The following is a 17,144-nucleotide window of genomic DNA, read 5'->3' on the forward strand; positions in this document are numbered from 1 at the left end:
CAGGACAGCCAGGGAACCCAACAAGCATCTCAACTGAGACGCTTGGCCAGGAGAGAGCATGACTAAGAGGAGGATATGAAACAAGGGTGAGGCAAGACAGTGCCTCTCCATTGCCAAAATGGGGCATGAATGTGGTCCACTGTCTGCAGAGCAAGTGACTGTGTGTGCATCCACAGTGAAAGGCTGCAACAAGCCCCTGGGACGTACAGGTGTGGCCTGGGAGCTTCCCCAGAGACAGGCACCTTTTAGAGCTGTCTTTAGGCTGTAAAAACAAATGTTTGGGGAGCATTGAGCCTGTCAAAGGTGGATGAGATGTTTGAGATCTCCATCACTAGCCCTGTCTGCAGAGCAGCATCCCTATGTGCCCAGGAAATGAGGTCCTAAGGAGATATCCTGAACTTAAGCAGAAAGCAAGTGCAGCTTGCCTCTTCACCTGATGATCACCATCCCTCTGCACCTGGTCTTCTGGAAACAACAGTACTTACTTGTGCAGGTTAGGTTTTATGGTTTGCTTTTTGTTTTGTTTTGTTTTTTCAACTAGAAGGCAAATGGAAGCTGCGTAACCATTTCCCATTCTTTGAGAGCTTAGTGCTCTTCTCATAACATATTTATGCATTATTTAATAGATGAAGAGAATTCACAGTATTTACCAAATCCATGGCATTCAATAATAGCCAGATTTGCAAGGCAAAAGCAATAGATCTCTCCTATTCTATTCCTTACAATTTCTGCTGGAGTCCTCCTACATCCCAGCAACTTCTATTTAGTCGAGTGACTTTTTGAACACCCGGACCCCTTGAAATTCAAGCCAGACCAACTTCCAGTGAGATTGTGGAAAACAATTTATTTGACAAATTTCTGAAGTGGACAATCTTAGTAGAACACAGGCATAAAATAAAAATAACTCGTACACTGGGTTTTGGGATACAAAGTAAAGAGTTTGGGATGCCGATGCCTGGCAGTCACTGTTGCTTTCTCAGAAGCGCATGAATTCATAGCAAGAGCACCAAAATGGAAGCACTGAAACAAAATCTCACCCAGCCAAACCACATCTTCAGTGTGGTCCTGGAAACAACTGTGTAAACATCAAGGGCCCACCACACCCACGTAGTGATAGCACCTTTGTCAGTATATCCATAGGGTGTGGGTCAAAGACCCTGGCAGATAACGGCAGCCTTTCCCTTGACTTTGCTGGCCTGTGGATGAGGCCCTAATTCAATATATAGTACCGTTAGTGGGTTTCCCTGGGGCCTAGGTGTCTAACTCCTAGATGGTGCTATAGAAATACTACTCCCAGAGAGCTCACTGGGAATTAGACAGCTTGGCACTTTTGAAAAAAAAATATATTTAAAAAAAATCCCACTATCTGGGCTCAGAGAGATTTTCCAGAATGGAGCTTAGACCATAACACAAGTCATCAGGTTATTTGTGAGGTTCCTGGTTTCACTGTAGGACCATGAGATCAGTTAGTGAAGGAGTGCAGTTATGTAGCTGCTTCTAGGGTTTCCCCCCTCCCCAGTGGCTGCTGTCCACCTTTCATTTGGTTGGTGCTCAATCTCCCTGCCCTGAATGGGAGTGTCAGTGCTGAGGGATGCTCCACCAAAAACCTTCACCCCAGCCCTGGGAAGTCAGTGCCCCATCCCATGGCACTGGTGGCCAGAGATGCTTCCACCCAGCTTGGGTAATGCAGTCCAGCCATTCTCCCTCCAAGCATGGGAGATATGAACCAAACTTGCCAGCCGTGACAATGATCCCCTCTCAAAGCTCACTGAAGTGTTGAATATTTCACTTGAAGCACAGCATTGGGTTAGGACCATTGTGAGCTTGGCAAGGGTTCAGCTGATGTATGAAAGAAAAAAAACAAATTAACAAAACCCCCTGTATCAGAAACCTTATGAGGCCAGGCTAGTCCTTAGTGGTACAAAAGTCCTCATCCTGATTCTTTCTTGGCACAAAACAATGGGATGAGGTTTCTATCGGTTTTCTGGTGGCTTATTGCTAGGTGGGCTTGTGGGGAGGGAGAAGCAGTCATGGGCAGGGAAGGAAGTTTGAGGCTAACAGAGTAGAGATGCAGATGATGAAGAAGGGGGAGAAGGAAGCAGACTATGCACAGCCAGGCTGTGGCACTATGGCTATCTGCATAGACACAAATTCCTCAGGTTGGTCAAGAATACTGTTAATTTTTGTTTTGTTTTGTTGGTTTTCATTTTTAGGTGAGACAGAAGCAGGCATGGCCTTGGCAGAAACCCACCCAGACACTCAGTCAACAGCTATCTTCCTGGACACGGTTTGGTAGAATACACCACGTAGCAGAGAGGTATAGTCAAGCACACGGAAGAGGTGGCGCTCCCCATAGACCACATCATAATCTGCGCTCTTCCCCGTCACCAGGACACGGACGTTGGGTTCGTTGACTTGGCTGCCCACTGCCAGCACGTAGATCTCAATGCCAGCCTGCTGAGCTTCCTGCACAGTCTTCTCGATGGCCCTGGCGGTAATCCCTTGAGAGTTGCCATCAGAAAACACCAGCACCCTCTTCTTCGCCCCAGCACGGGAGGATCGCTGGTACAGCCCTGTGACGTACCGCAGAGCGGCGTTGACATCTGTGGCATCATTAATGAACTCCATGTTGTCAATGGCTTTGGCGATGACTGTGTAGTTGTGCTGGAACTGAGCTTCCACCTTCTGCTGGTTCCTGCCGCTGTACTGGACCACTGAGACGCGCACAGAATCATCAGCAGGCTTGCCAGCCTCCAGGAACCGCTCCGCCAGCCGCTTCACGAACTTCTTGGTGGTCTCAAAGTTCTTGCTGCCCACGCTGGTGGAGCTGTCCACCAGCAGCGTGATGTCCGCCAGCCCGCCAAAGGTGACTGCAAGGGGAAAGGCCCAGGGCTTGTTACCCTACGTTTCTCCTCCTGCCTCTCCCATGGACAGCCGGTGAGGTCAAGCAGCTGTCTCACAGGCTTCCTGACTTGTCAGATGTGGGAAAACCCCACTCTCTGGGTATCTGCTCGCTGTCCTGCCCTACACTTACCCTTCCACCCTTTCATTCCTCCTTTTATTTAGCTTATGACAGGCTGCATTCCCAGGTTCTTGTCTGGCTTAGATAATCAAGTCACCCTTGTTGCTTAAATACAGCACTGTCCTTGCGTGTCTGGGGAATCACTTCATCTCCTGAGGCTGGCTTCTTTGTGTGTTGAGTCTGAGGATTGTATAAACTTCTGACTTGGACTAAATTCCTCCCTGTACTCACTTTTCAAGTACCTTTCTCAAATATCCCTGCCACAGCCCTGGCTTTTTCTTTGTGCTCCCTAAACTAAAGCCTGTGAGAACTAAAACCTGGCCCAGCTTCCTCTCTAGGTTTGAGGTACCAGAAAAACAACTCTCTAGACTTTTTCCCCAGGTGCCTTGGACTGGTGTGTGTATGAGAGACCCTGAGAATGTCTGATGAGGCTTTCTTACTTCTCCAGCCCAGGAGCCCCCCTGTTGCGAGAGGTGTCCAGGTTATGCATTCCCACAAACACAAACTCCCACTTCCCCCATCACAGCATCCACGACGCCTTCGTGTGGCACGAGGAGTCAATACTCACTTGGGCAGGTGTAGTCTGGACATTTCTTCTCTGTAAAGAAAATTAGAAAGAATAATGTCACCAGCTCACCCAGGAAAACCACTTCTTTTATAGCTTCCCATGGAGCTGGAGAAGGGATGAATGCCCACCTCAGCCACAGCCACATTATGCAAGGCACTGTTTAAAGATTATAAACATGCACTGGAAATAGCAGAGGTGTATGCTTGAAAAATTCTGTGGATAGAGATGTCTTGCAGCAGGAGAGGCCCTGGACCTGGCTGCGAAGTGTTCTGGGACATGAGATGCCCTTGTCCCTTTATTTAACTAAACCTTGAATGCCATCCTCTTCCCTCAACATCTGCTTATGGCTGGGGGAAGACATGGGAGGGCAGCCTGCATCCCTCACCCTTTGCCTGAGGCAACCCTCACTACCTTCCTTATTGCCTCCAGCCACAACCTTTCACCCACCTTGACAGACGTACGAGGTGATGTTCTGCAAGAAGGTGTCATCTAGCAGCTCGGCATAGTTGTCCCTTTGAATAGACAGTCCTGGCCTGGTCGGTCTGCTTAGACAGGCGATATCATTCAGGTGATCTGGATTTGGAGGATTCCGGAAAATGTCACCTATCCCAAGAGAAACCACCTGCAGGGAAGTTAGAGTCCATCACTGGATGCATTCATCATCTAATGCATTTATAAACTCAACATCTGTCACTTTGTGAGAATGCTTCTAGTGGCATGGGTCCCCCCTGCCCTAGCCTTGGGTAGCAAAGACATGGAGTCCTCCAGAAAGCCTGCACTACTCTGATGCACCTCTGCTGTGTGGCAGTTCCCTGCTTCCCCCATGCCCTTACTGGGGTGACATCGCACAGAGAGTTGAGCGGCGTAGGGTCTCGCAGTGTGTCGGAGCGTCCATCCGTGATGACAATGGCGACGCGCTTGTCAGAGGTGAATCTCCTCAGCAGGTTGTCCTTGGTGAACTGCAGGGCTTCTCCAGTGTAGGTGCCCCCAGCTATCCATTTCAGGTTCTTGACTGCCCTGAAAGCACAGACACCGGTGAGCCTGCAAGCCTTGCCCCATGGATACTAAAGGAGCCCCTAGGAACATGTACTCTGGCATGTTTTTGGGGCAAGGCAACAACCCTGCACGGGGCTTTGGGTGGAAAGCTGGCAAGCTCCTTGGCCTCAGCACCACCTACAATGCCACCAACCGCTACTTTCCACTAAAGAACATTTATCGTCCTTGCAGTTACAGGAGCTGCTGGCCTGGAGATGGAGGATGGGTCAGTAGGTGTCCCTGGGTCAGGTCTCTGCACGATGCACCAAGACCCCACAGACTCACTGTTTGAGTGCCCCAATGTTGTCTATGTTGGCATCCCCCATGGCCACCAGCTCCTGCGTGTTGTCATGGCTGTACTGCACAACGCCCACACGAGACTCCCCAGTTTCAAACTGTTGGGAAAAAAAAAGAAGCCAGTTAGGTTCAGATACCTTAGGGTGCCATGGAGAGCTCCAGAAATCCTGCCAGTGGTTTGTACTGAATGCCTTCACAGCATGCTCTGCTGCCTCTCCTCTACAGAAGGAGCAGGCAAAATGAGCCCCAACAGGAGTGGATGCACATGGGGACCAATTTAGTGAGCCAGTCGGTGAAACAAGACCCAGACCCATGTTTCCCAACTCCGTTGTCAACATGAGCCATTGGGCATGGTGGGTGGCTAGGAATAGATCTTTTTTCAAAACTTTTGGTTTTCTTCGGACACAGTGGTTTGGCTGCCCAGCTCTACTCTTCCTGCTTGTTATTGGCTTTTGGCCATCCAAGGAGACCCATGTGTGCCTACAGAAGTGTCCAACGGCCGGTCATGGTGGCTTTACAGCCTGGGTGCTACAGATGTGTCTGGTTATACCTTAAGGAAAGACTGGATCCCAAACATCCCTTCCAAATCACAGAGGTAAATGAAATTTCCCATGCAGAGTGGGTTACCAGAGAAGAGTTAGGAGAGTAACCATCTGGGTGTCTCTTCGAACTGAAAGACTCGCTACTGGGACCACCCCAGTTACACACTTGAAACTAAGCCTTATAGAGGCTCTTTGAAACGGAGACATCTCCCCTTTTTTCTGCCTGCAGTGAAAAATAAGTGACTGCACGAAAGTGTATCCTTGCACTCAGTGGAAACCTCACCTTCACACGCTCGTCCTTGCTAAGGCGGTCAATGACTTTGATGATGAAGTCCTTGGCAATCTGGAAGTTCTGCAGGCCGATGCTCTCCGAGCTGTCCAACACGAAGAGGAGGTCGACAGGACCGCAGGTGCACTCTACAGCAGGGCAGAGAGGAGTGGAGGGGCTTGTGTTTTCTGTCTGAGCAGCTCACTCGGAGCAGTACGTTTTGCGGGGAGGCACACGAAAGCAAGCAGTGATGTCTGCTGTTAGTCCTGCCCAGGTGGGTGCCTGTGCCCCGTCTACCCACAAAGCAGGGTGTAAAATAAAGCGGCAAAATAGCTGCACAGGAGACTTGAGAATCAGTTTACCGATTTTTCCATTTGCGTGTTGCTCAGCGCCCCTTATAAGACATGCAGCATTTCCAAGCTGTGAGTTCCCTTCAAACACCCAGCAATTATTCCAAACCCCATTTCCTCATAAGTCCTCTCACTCCTTCCATTCACCCACCCCAGGAGGACAGAGGTGGGCTGGAGGAGGCTGACTCAGCTTGCTCCCCTCTTTCCCGTGGCTGAAGGACATCATGTGCCCTTGGCTCTTCCTTCAAGCTTTTGGACTGCGAATCCCACCCATTGGGACAGCATCAGAGAAAAAAAAAGCCGGCACATTTCTCTGCAGACCAGCACAGGATTTGGAAGGAGGAGGACAGAGCTGGATCCACAGCGTGCCCTGAACTGACATCCCTTTCAACTGCAGAACGGGTAGAGGAAACCTGCCCAGAGTTTGCTGGCACGGGGCACCTCAACAGCACTTTTCCAGTTGTGGGGCGCAGCCACAGCAGCTTCTGAAGCCATGCAGCACCCCTGGGGAGAGCCCACTGCCCTCCCACCATGCCCAGTCCTCCAGCCCAGGCTCTCACCACGTTTCCATAACAGAAGGCAAGGAGCAGGGAAAGGGAGGGGTGCAAGCGAGGAGAAGGGCTAGCAAGTGTTTGCAGAGGAACTTAGCCAAGGAACACTCACCACAGCAAGCTGGGGGAGAAAGGGGAGAAAGAGAGAGCGTTAAAATGTTTGACATGAGAGTTTTTCACACGCTAGTGCAGACTGCAGGTTTGTGTTTCTGCAAACACAAAGACACCTGGTCTGGCCAATTCAAGCTCATGGAGGTTTCCCTCCAGTTTGGAATATCCACATCTTGCTCCTGTTTCAGATTGTGTTGCCCCAGCCCGGAGCACTGCCTGCAGCAGAGCTCTTGCACATGCTGGTACTCTCTAATTTAAGTAAAAAAAAAAGTTAATCCTGGAGGGATTAAGGAAATCACCAGGGTATGGAGCTGAAATTCAGTTCCCTAAGTATCCTGCATCTTTCCAGCACTTCATCGCTGCCCGTGGGGCCAGAAACCCTTTGCAGCACGTGTCCTACTGCTCCCCATTGCAGGACACCCCACAACAGACCTCCCTTTCCCAATGGGGAAAGTCAAGCCCTGATCTTTAAGAGAAAAACATTGTAAAATGCTCCACACAAAGATTTTACATAACTTGGCCTGTATTTTCCCTGAAGGTAATTGTGTGTCTACAGAGCCACAGACACAGCAAACGAGTCTACGGCATGCACAAGTGACACACAGTCGCATGACTTTAGAGATTGAGCTGGAAGTCCCTGGGTCAAGAGAAGGGACAGTAACGTGCAGAAGATTTCCCTCTTTTGGGCTGCTGTCCCAGCTGCAGGGAGGACCTTTCACTTCTCCCCCAGCTCATTGACTTAACTGTGCCTCATGGAAAGGGGGTGATGGCCATGGCATCCCTCTGCATGCTGCCTGGGGATGGCCCTGCTCACTGGGGGCCAGAGAAAAAGCAGCTACCTCCCACCCAGCAAGGAGTTGAGCAGGGCTGGAGGAACAGTACAGGGATACTCACAGCACATCTTCATGATGATGTCCAAGATTTCACATTCCTGACAACAGAGGTAAAGAATTATTTAAATAACAATGAAGGCAGCTTCCTGGCTCCCAGGTGCTGCCCACCACTCCTGCTGCTGCTTTGTGCCCTAAAAGCAGGTCCTGATACAGAAATGAGTGATGTGGAAGTAGGGCACCACTTCAGAGGGGACTGGTTGGTGATGGGGTGGCAGGAAGGAAATTTGGCCAGTTGCTGGGACAGTAATGGGGGGCAGCCACCACCCAGCCTGGGAGCAGAAGGCTCCCCACCAGAAGTAACCCCCTCCCAGAAGTCATCATGCGGGGCAGGGGAAACACAGACCAAGCAAACAAGCCTGTCCCACTCACATCTGGTCCTGGAGGCCCCACAGGTCCTGGTGGTCCCTGTCAAAGAGAAGCGTGGAGAGAGCAGTTAGAAGAGGAGCCAGTCCTCTCTGCAGCGTACTCTGCTGATGCTGTGCTAAGCAATGCAGAGCCTGGAAAAGTCTCTTGGCTTTCAAGTTGTTGGCTCCTGCACTAGGCTTTGAGCAGGTACATCTGCTTGCTTGCATGATGTCCTGGGGCTGCATGGGGTGAGGGAAAGGAGACCCACTTCCACGTGTTCGGGATGGCCGCTCCAAAAGGCTGCCTTTACTGAACCCGATCCCGTGAGAAAGCTTTGCTCATGAAAAAGCACAAGTGCCGAGTTATTTTCGGCCCTGATGCGGGATAAACATGATTTCAGAGACCCGTGTACCAGGCTGCAGTGGTGGGTTTTCAAAGTGCCTTGCTGCTGCTGTGAGCAAGGCCAAGCACAGCAGGCCTGAAGCGAGCGCCGCCGTTGGGAGCTCTGTCAGCCCAGCTCTTGCTGGTGCTCTTGCTGGTGCAAATCCTGCCATGGTCCCTCCTTACCGGGCGGCCTTCAGGTCCCCTGTGTCCCTTTGCTCCTTTGATGCCCCTGGGGCCAGGGGTCAGGTTCTGGAAAGAAAACAAAACCAAAATCCACAAATCTGAGTGTGCCAGGGTGCATCACCTTCCCCTCCAGATGTCCACGGACCCCTGTTTAACCACAAAAATGTTATCTGAGATTTCTGTACCCAACCAAATGAGCTAGGACTCGGGAGGGTCAGGATGGACACTGGGAAAATCTGCCTCCACGGGACAATGGAGCAGCATAGGTGCAATCATTGCTGGTGCCTGGAATCACAGAAAACCTTGCAGAGATGATACCCACCTCAGCCTGGAGTTTTGCCAGTGATAAGCTATAGGACACAAAATGAACATCTAAAGAGAGGTCCTCTTGCCATCAGACACTGTTTAGTGGCAAAGGGCACTTGCAGACTTACAAAGTCTGGTAGGCTCTGACCCACAGGCAGGGTAATGTCAGAGATCCAGCCCAAGGCTCCTGCTCTTGTTCACAGAGAAAAATGGTTCAGCTTTATAGAGATTACTCACATCATTGCCGGGATCTCCAGCTTCTCCTTCATCACCTTTAGGACCAACATAGCCTTTTGTTCCCTGAAAAATAGTACAGAAGAGACTCCTGCATGGACGGCTGTTGTTAGTGTGATGAAGTTGGTGCTGGCATGCAGTGACCTTGTGAGAGCTGGTCTGGGCGGGGGGAGTTAAGAGCAGTGTATAGGCTCCCTAGCACCAAATTGCAGCGCTATTGGAGGAGAAAGCTTCTTAGGTGTTTTTTACTGTTACAGCACCATCCAGTTTCCCCTTGGTGGCACTGCCAACCCCAAACTCTGGCTCCAGGGCTGCACTGGAGAGCATCCAGCCCAGACTGCAGCCCTTGGGTGTTACTACCATGCACCAAGGCAGAACAGTTCCACCAGAAGCATCCACTGCAGGGAAAAGTGGGCAGAAGGAAAAGAGGTCTTTGGAGGAGCAGGCTGTTTCAGGGAGTCTATTTCACCATGCACCTGATGGAGAGGCTTTAGGTGCCAAACCATGGGCTAGGGCAATTTCTACTGGGTTTATGAGAAAGCAGCACACTTACATTAATGCCAGGGTCACCTCTGTCTCCTTGCTGCCCCTGGGGATGAAGGAGAGGAACATATTAGTTCGGACAAACAGAAATAACCTTACAGTTTCAAAGCAGCACAAACAACTTACCGGGGCACCTGGGAATCCAACTGTGCCATTCCCAGGAGGGCCATCTTCTCCCTGGAAAGCGAGGGAGAAATATATGAGATAATGAAAAGCAGACCCCTTAGATAGCATGGCAGCAGGATTTTGCCATCCTTGGACACAGCAAATTGTCTGTGCAAAAACACATGTGTCTGGTGGGTTGGACACTGGTGCAGGCAGGTAGGAAGACCTGCCTGTTTGTGTGTGACCTGCACAACCACTGTCCCTCTCAGAGACTGAGGATATGGCCACAGGCTGGGAACAGACTGGGAAGTATCAGGTATTTGTTGTTGGAAAGTACATCCCAAAATATGGCTATTTGAGCCTGCAGATGTGGTGCGTATTCAAAAGCAAGCTGCTTGCAAATTCTCCCAGTATTTCAGCTGTGTGTGAATGGAATTTCTTTTCTCCCTGCATTGGATCATGCTATGTGGAACCAGCCTCTTGTACAACCTTTCCACATGGTGTGCAATCCCCCCAGAAAAATACCACTCACCCTTTCTCCCATCAGACCAGGGTCTCCAGGCAGCCCAGGTGCTCCAGGCAATCCCTTTGGGCCCTGAAAGGAGCAGAAGCAGCAGTCAAGCACTGCACACCATCCTTTAAGCTGGGAAGACAGTGCCTTCTGAGGCAACCAGCTACCATCACGAGCCCATCACAGAAGGCATTTTGTTTATACAAGAGCAATGCAAAGCCCACAGCTGGGCTTGGGATTCAGTTTACTCCTTGCCCTGGGGATTAAATCTGCTGGCACCAGGGCTGGGCTTGGGATTCAGCTTGCTCCTTGCCCTGGGGATTAAATCTGCTGGCAGATTCAGGCAGCTGCCCTTGGAGAGCATCTCCTCCAGCTTCTGTGATGGGAAGCAACATAGCTTGTGGTGTGGCTATACTCTCTGCATGACAGAGATGGGGAAAAAGGCAGACATGGCCTTAAGGACTGGCCTCGCAGAGGTGGGGAAAAAGGCAGACATGGCCTTAAGGACTTATAAAAAATGGTTCGATGTGTCTGCCAGGAAGCTAGCACCTGAGTTTGTACCTACAGGTTTCCAAAATCCAAGGGATTTGGTGCCAGCCCCAACATTCAGCATCTCCTGGTCTTCCCTTCATTCTCCCCCCACTCCCCCAGAAGATGTGGTGATGAAGCAGCACTGACCTCATTGCCACGGGGACCGTCGTCTCCCCTGTAGCCTTTGGGTCCTGGAGGTCCAACCTCGCCCTAGGGAAACACAAAGAGCTCTCACAACAGGGATTTTCTCTTGGTCCTGCTCCTGCCCTGAAGGGCTGGACCCTTCATTTTGCGATGTGGTGGGTGGGGGCATCTGACTCATGCCTCGCACCCATCCGTGAGTCACCTCTGCCAGCCTCACAAGAAAGGACCTATTGATGGGGGTAACACAGGTGGGGAGATGCTCCAGGAGCTGTGCCTGGCTCCCCCTGTGCTCCCCTGCCTGCACAGGCTGCAACTCCTCGCACTTCCTTATGCCCAGTTTTCTCTGCAAAGCCCTGCCAGAGGCAGCCCTGGCCAGATCCCTGCTGAGCGCGAGCAAAAACTAGAAGCTTTCTGGGCCAAGGTGTGACTCCGCAGGCGTGGGTTGAACATCACGTGCTTTCAGTGGCAGCTAGGCTGTGGGAGAGAACAGCCTCTGAGCAGAAACTCCAAGGCTCTAAAAGCCATCCCTCTCCTCCACGCCTCCATCCAGTAACGGAGGACCTGGTGGGGAAGAGGACCAGGGAGGCAGGGATGATGCTTTCTAGCAGCAAAGCACATCTGGGTTGCACAGTGGGAACTCATCTGCTGTGACAGAGGTGCTCCAGGGGCATAGAAAGGTCCTTGGTGGAGCACATCACCCTAAAGGTGACACAGACCTCCTTCCACAGAGGTCCTCCCCATGCCTCAGGGCTTAGACATGTCTAGGTTGCAACTGGGATGGCAGAGGTCCTGTTATGGCTCTAGAGAGTTTCTGTCCTCAGGAGACTGCAGAGCCCTAGGAGCGTGTGCTGGAACAGACCAAAACTGTTGGTCTGCCATATTCCTTCTGGGCAGTGACCACTGGCTCCATCAGCTCCATCCAGGGCAGGCGAGCGACAAGAAAGGAGGTGGGAGGAGGTTTTTTTCTCCAAGAGCACCAACAGATGTACAAGGGAACCCTTCCACTTCTGCCTGGTGCCAGCAGCCCTTCTTGGGGTTTACTTGCCAGGAGATTGGTAATGATGGTGGGTAACAATTGGGTAGTGATGCTTTTGCCCACTGTTCCAAATGCTCAAACAAGGTAGCATCTCGCATGAAGGTAGGTGTGCACCTGGGCCCCAGGCGATGGAGATGACAGAGGTGGGCAGAGGGAAGGCAGAGAGTAAGCTGTGGTGGCTTGGCAATTGGCCCCTCCAGCATCCCTCCTGCTTCAGGCAGTGGTTGTGCCAATTCATGACTCCAAACACGCCTTTGACGTGTTTCTCGTGAGGAGCCACGCGACTGCAGCCGCCTGATGGGCAGGAGGCAGCCATCGCTCAGTGGTACGTGGGCTTCAGCACTGCAGCGACACGTGCCCAAGAGGTTCCTCCATACTTTCGGTGCTTCATCAGCACCTCTGAGCTTTTGGGGAGCTGCCTCAGGGTGGTGGCTCTGCCTAGCCCGGCTTTGTGGCTGCTCTCTTGCCAGCCAAGAGCTGAGGAAGCTGAAATCCCTTCCAGCTGTCATCTCTGCTCCTCTTCGCACGACAGCAGAGCAAGTGGTGGCTTGGCAATGGGCCCTTCCAGCATCCCTCCTGTTTCAGGCATTCCCATTTCAGTCATGCCCATTCAAGGCTCCTGGCCTTTGACGTGTTTCTCTTGACGAGTCATGGGACTGCAGTCGCTGGATGGGCAGAAGGCAGCAATGGCTCAGTGGTACGTGGGCTTCAGCACTGCAGCGACACGTGCCCAAGAGGTTCCTCCATACTTTCAGTGCTTCATCAACACCTCTGAGCTTTTGGGGAGCTGCCTCAGGGTGGTGGCTCTGCCTAGCCCGGCTTTGTGGCTGCTCTCTTGCCAGCCAAGAGCTGAGGAAGCTGAAATCCCTTCCAGCTGTCATCTCTGCTCCTCTTCGCACGACAGCAGCTGGGAGACGCTGGTACCCAAACTTCTATGCATGCTGCAGACACCCTTCTTCCAAGGAAAGGTGTACAGGTGGGGGCAGAACACTAAACTGTTCAAAGGCACATGATCTTATTTCTGCACAAAAGCCTAGAAAAGAGAAAGCTGGGAAGGAGGGACAGGAGCTCATGGTCGTTCAGCATCAGCCAAAACTGGTTCCAGAGCACCCGTGGCTCATGCTGGCCATACAGAGCAGCACACAGCAAAAACCCCTCGCAGCCCTGCAGGAATTTATGAAGATGCAGGATTTCAGATTGGGAAATCTTTAGCAGTTCTCCGTCCACTACCTTTCTGAGTGCAACAAGAACTGCAGGAGGGACAGGCACCAAGGCCAGGAAGAGAGAGCGACCACCCAACCTGCCTGTGAGGGTCAGGGAAGGAGCGTGTTGACCGTTAGCTTCTCTTGGATAGAAAGAGGATGGAAGGCAGACACAGGTTAGAAGGAGCTCTTTCCCCTTGCCAAGAGAAATATGACGGACGAGCCAGAGCTTGCAGATAACATGGTTTGGAAAACACTTGTTTGCCAAAGTCCTTCCCTTGCCCAAGCCCAATTATACATTTATTTTTAATTTGGCCAAGCAAAAGCATTCTTCCCCAGTTTATGGAGAAAAATGTCCTCACTTTGCAACTGCTTTTGAAATCTCCCTGGAGCGGCAGAGGTGCTGGGGCAGTCTCTGGTCTGGGGAGGCATCGGAGCTGCTTCTGTAATGCTTCCCTCTCAGACAGGGGTTTCACTCAAGTTCAGTGCTCCTCAGAAGGGAAGACTGGTGTCCCAAAGGCTCAGTGACATCAGGGAGACCATTCTTTCTCCTTTCTCCTTCTCCTCCCCACCAGTGAAGGCTGGCTGGAGGCCTTGAACCTGGAATGAGCCTCTTCAACACAGAGAGCAGCTCCAGTCCTTCCTCCTTCGCTGCAGATCCAGTCCATTACACACACACACCCAAAGAGCTGCCAAGGCCACCTCCTGAAACCTCATCTCTCACCACAGCAGTGCCCAGCAAACTGGATGCTGCCAGATGCTCTTTGGTTGCAGCAGGAGCTGGGATCAGCTACAGACAGTAGGATCTGGACAATTTGGTGCTCTTCATTAGCATGAGATTGGCTCAAGGGAAGCCTGACTCCGGGCAAGCACAACTGTAACACAAGCATGTCCTCTCCCCAGGCTGCAGCATGGTGCAGGTCTGCCATAGGGGTCACTCATGCTGGGGATAATGTGAACACAACAGTGGCCCCTTCATGGCTGTCCTGCACTCCAGATCTTCAGGGCTCTTCAACACTTGGTTGACCATAAAGGAGTTCAAAAGCTGTCTCATTGTCCACATCCAGGTTTCCATACTTCACCCCTTGTGGAAGTCCTGTTCCACCAATGTGGGAACATTTAATTCAATACTTCCTTGTACCTTGGGCTCTGTCAGAACCCTGATGGTTTGGGTAGGAAGGGGAGTTTCCCCATCCAAGGGTGAAGTCAAAACATGCTTGCTCGGGTGGAAAGACCCCGTTAGCCATTGCAATCAGTGCTATCGCCATGAAGGATTAACCCAGCAACACCTTCAGACCCAGAGTTATCCACTGGGAACTGGGCATGTCTTTGGGAAGAAAGAGTCTTTAATTGTTCAGAGAACAGGTACCCAGCTTTGCTTTCCAGAAAGCCCATAGAGTCTGAGATCTGTTCCTTGAGGCACACAAGGACAAGCAGGAGGGCCAGACCTTGCAGTGAGCAGACTTGAGGAACACTGGCTTTGGGGACACACTGTATCTGCAGATGTCAAGGGTGTCAGGGACACCACTGTGGCCCCATCAGGCTATCCTCAGTGACACAACATGTCTCATTGACCCCCTTGACTGAGGTGACCAGTCTGGGGCCAGTGTCTGGCCCCAGGCCTGAACATTTTGTGCATTGCTGCAGCTCACACTTGCCAGTTGCCAAATCTGTCAGACGTGTTGACATCTGTTTCCATGGAATTGGGAAATAGCATGGAGGCTGCTCTGTCTCCAGCCCAGCAGCCAAGTCTCCATTTTTTAGCCTTGTTGATACTCTGCGTTCTCCTAGAAATCCCTGCCCCTCTTCACCAGCTTTGCTACCCAGTCTGGAAGTTGCTGAGAACTTATCCCAAAATGCTGTGGCATCAGTTAAGCCATGTACCCCACTGTTCCCACTGCCACAGCCACTTCCGTGTAGGATCCAGAAAGTTAAACCAAGCTCTTACCTGGTCGCCAGGTGGTCCGAGGGGTCCTTCCCGCCCTTGGTCACCAGGTGGTCCAGGCTCTCCCTGAAAATGCACACAGAGGGTGTGAGAAGCTCTAGGAGGGACAGGCATAGAGTGCAAAGGGCCCTGCATGCAATGGGGAGCAGAGTTGCAGCACCAGTAGCACATGCTATAGGAATGTGGTGATCCAAACAGGGAGGTTTCTGAGGCAGATTCAGGAGTTGGGTAGGAAACTGTCAGAAATATCAGGAGAGAGACATGCTAGCATGGCCACCTTAAAGCCAAGAGGAAGATCTTCTGAAGGATAGGAGTGCCTGCCTCTGGGTCACATGTTTCAGCCAGTTTTGTGCCAGAAGAGCAAATGCCTGGAGAGATCCGTCTTGCAACGCTTCTGCAGATACACAGATCTGGCCCTGGCCCCAAATTCAGGCTCTTCCCTGCCACGCTCTGCAACCATGGCTGCTTTTCTAGAGCAGCTCCTGACCTGGGCAGTCTGCTTGCAGGGGAATTCTCTCCCCAAGCACGTGCAGAGACCCCCGGCTTGCAGCCTCCCCTTCCTTCATGCCCTCTTCCTCCAGCCTGCCATCCCCGTTGTGCTACGGGGATTGCCAAGGGAATGAGGGTCGACACTCTCCCCTCCCCTTTGCTAACACTCAGCACCCCGAGCCAGGTTTGGGCTGTTTGCAGAGAACTGAAAGCACAGGAGAGCCCAGAAAACCTGCGTCTGGGTGTCCTTGCACCCCAACAGCTGCACCAGAAGGAAATGACTGAGGGCTGGACTCAGCTTAGTTCTACTCTCACTTAAGCAGTGCTGACAGGGACAGCCTTCCACCAGTCCAGCAGAGCTGTGTCCCAGCAGGGCAGCCTGTCTGCCAGACCCTGGCTGCCTCCAGCTCACCCTCCCCATCTAGAGCCAGGGCCAGGAGCTGGAGAAGCAGAAGGAGAGCCAGGAGGCATGACCCCTTCCTCCCCACACCCCAAGGGCTTACTGTAGGTCCCTGGCAATTCAGAGGAAAACTTTTCCACGTGAAAATTGGACTGCTACCCCTTGCAGGGCTGAAGGACAGTTACGCACATAGCTTTGCACCTTACAGCCAAGCCACCCCCAAGATCAGCCAGCACCATGTGCTGCAAGATGGGCATCTTTACAGAAGGTGCTGCTGTGCCTGCAGCCCTGGGATGCGGGGCCAGGCAGCTCCCAGCCTGCAGGGAAGGGAGGCATTCAGAAGCTTCCTGCGACAGACACACTCCTGACTTAAAATTTTTAATGAAGTGGTTGAAAGCGTGGCGACCTAAAGCTGTTGTTTGCAAGCTCGAAGCTTCCAGACGCCTCAGCCAAAGAGTAAATATGAAACACAACCTCTAAAGGCCCCTGAGCACTGATGGAGACATTTCTGGCGGGGTTATGCAGCCTCGTGCTTGGACTAAAACTTGGAAGGAAGCAGCCCATGGTCTGCTGAACAATTTAACTCCAGGACACTGGCCTGCCTTCATCTCCTGCGCGTAGCTGCCCCCCACACCATATGTGGTAGCCCTGCCGGTCCCTGAGCAGGAAACAGGAGAGGGGGATGCTGCCAGCAGCCCCCCGCCATGGCTGCCCCTCCCCAAAGTGCACCTCTGCCCCTCCTGTCCAAGCTGGTGGTGGGGACTGGCTGTCCCTGTGGCTGGGATGGGGGAGGAGCAGTGCAGCAGTGGCTGCCCATCAGTGCCAGGACATGGCTGGGCACCTGGTGGGATACTGATGCCGGGAAGGGTGTTCTCCCTTCCATCCACACCCACAGGGGTCCGTGCTGGGGCCAAAACTGTTTAACATTTTTATCAATGATATAGACAGGGGGATTAAAGGCACCACCAGCAAGTTTGTGGACAACACCAAGCTGTGTGGTGTTGTCGATACACCAGAGGGACGGGATGTCATCCAAAAGGACCTGGACAGGCTGGAGAGGTGAGCCCAGGTGAACCTCATGAGGTTCAACAAGAGCAAATGCAAGGTTCTGCACCTGGGCCAGAACAATCCTCGCCACCAATACAAACT

General features: G+C 52.1%; 1 protein-coding gene across 2 annotated transcripts in view; it reads right to left on the bottom strand.

Annotated features, from left to right (window-relative positions):
* Window positions 1-824: 824 nt before the first annotated feature.
* Window positions 825-17,144, bottom strand: part of COL6A1 (collagen, type VI, alpha 1) — a 26,154-nt gene continuing 9,834 nt past the window's right edge. For both annotated transcript variants that reach the window (XM_014949229.1, XM_014949228.1), the window contains exons 20-35: window positions 15,110-15,172; window positions 10,927-10,989; window positions 10,270-10,332; window positions 9,759-9,809; window positions 9,643-9,678; window positions 9,093-9,155; window positions 8,550-8,615; window positions 8,007-8,042; window positions 7,639-7,675; window positions 6,746-6,754; window positions 5,748-5,881; window positions 4,911-5,020; window positions 4,424-4,607; window positions 4,038-4,212; window positions 3,591-3,620; window positions 825-2,870 (exon numbers count right to left, since the gene is read on the bottom strand). In XM_014949229.1, the coding sequence (XP_014804715.1) occupies window positions 2,260-2,870; window positions 3,591-3,620; window positions 4,038-4,212; window positions 4,424-4,607; window positions 4,911-5,020; window positions 5,748-5,881; window positions 6,746-6,754; window positions 7,639-7,675; window positions 8,007-8,042; window positions 8,550-8,615; window positions 9,093-9,155; window positions 9,643-9,678; window positions 9,759-9,809; window positions 10,270-10,332; window positions 10,927-10,989; window positions 15,110-15,172 (1,731 nt within the window). In that variant the 3' untranslated portion in view covers window positions 825-2,259. The remainder of the gene's footprint in view (window positions 2,871-3,590; window positions 3,621-4,037; window positions 4,213-4,423; window positions 4,608-4,910; window positions 5,021-5,747; window positions 5,882-6,745; window positions 6,755-7,638; window positions 7,676-8,006; window positions 8,043-8,549; window positions 8,616-9,092; window positions 9,156-9,642; window positions 9,679-9,758; window positions 9,810-10,269; window positions 10,333-10,926; window positions 10,990-15,109; window positions 15,173-17,144) is intronic.

This window comes from Calidris pugnax, unplaced genomic scaffold (genome assembly GCF_001431845.1).
Source record: "Calidris pugnax isolate Ruff unplaced genomic scaffold, ASM143184v1 scaffold75, whole genome shotgun sequence".
Taxonomy (NCBI): Eukaryota; Metazoa; Chordata; class Aves; order Charadriiformes; family Scolopacidae; genus Calidris; species Calidris pugnax.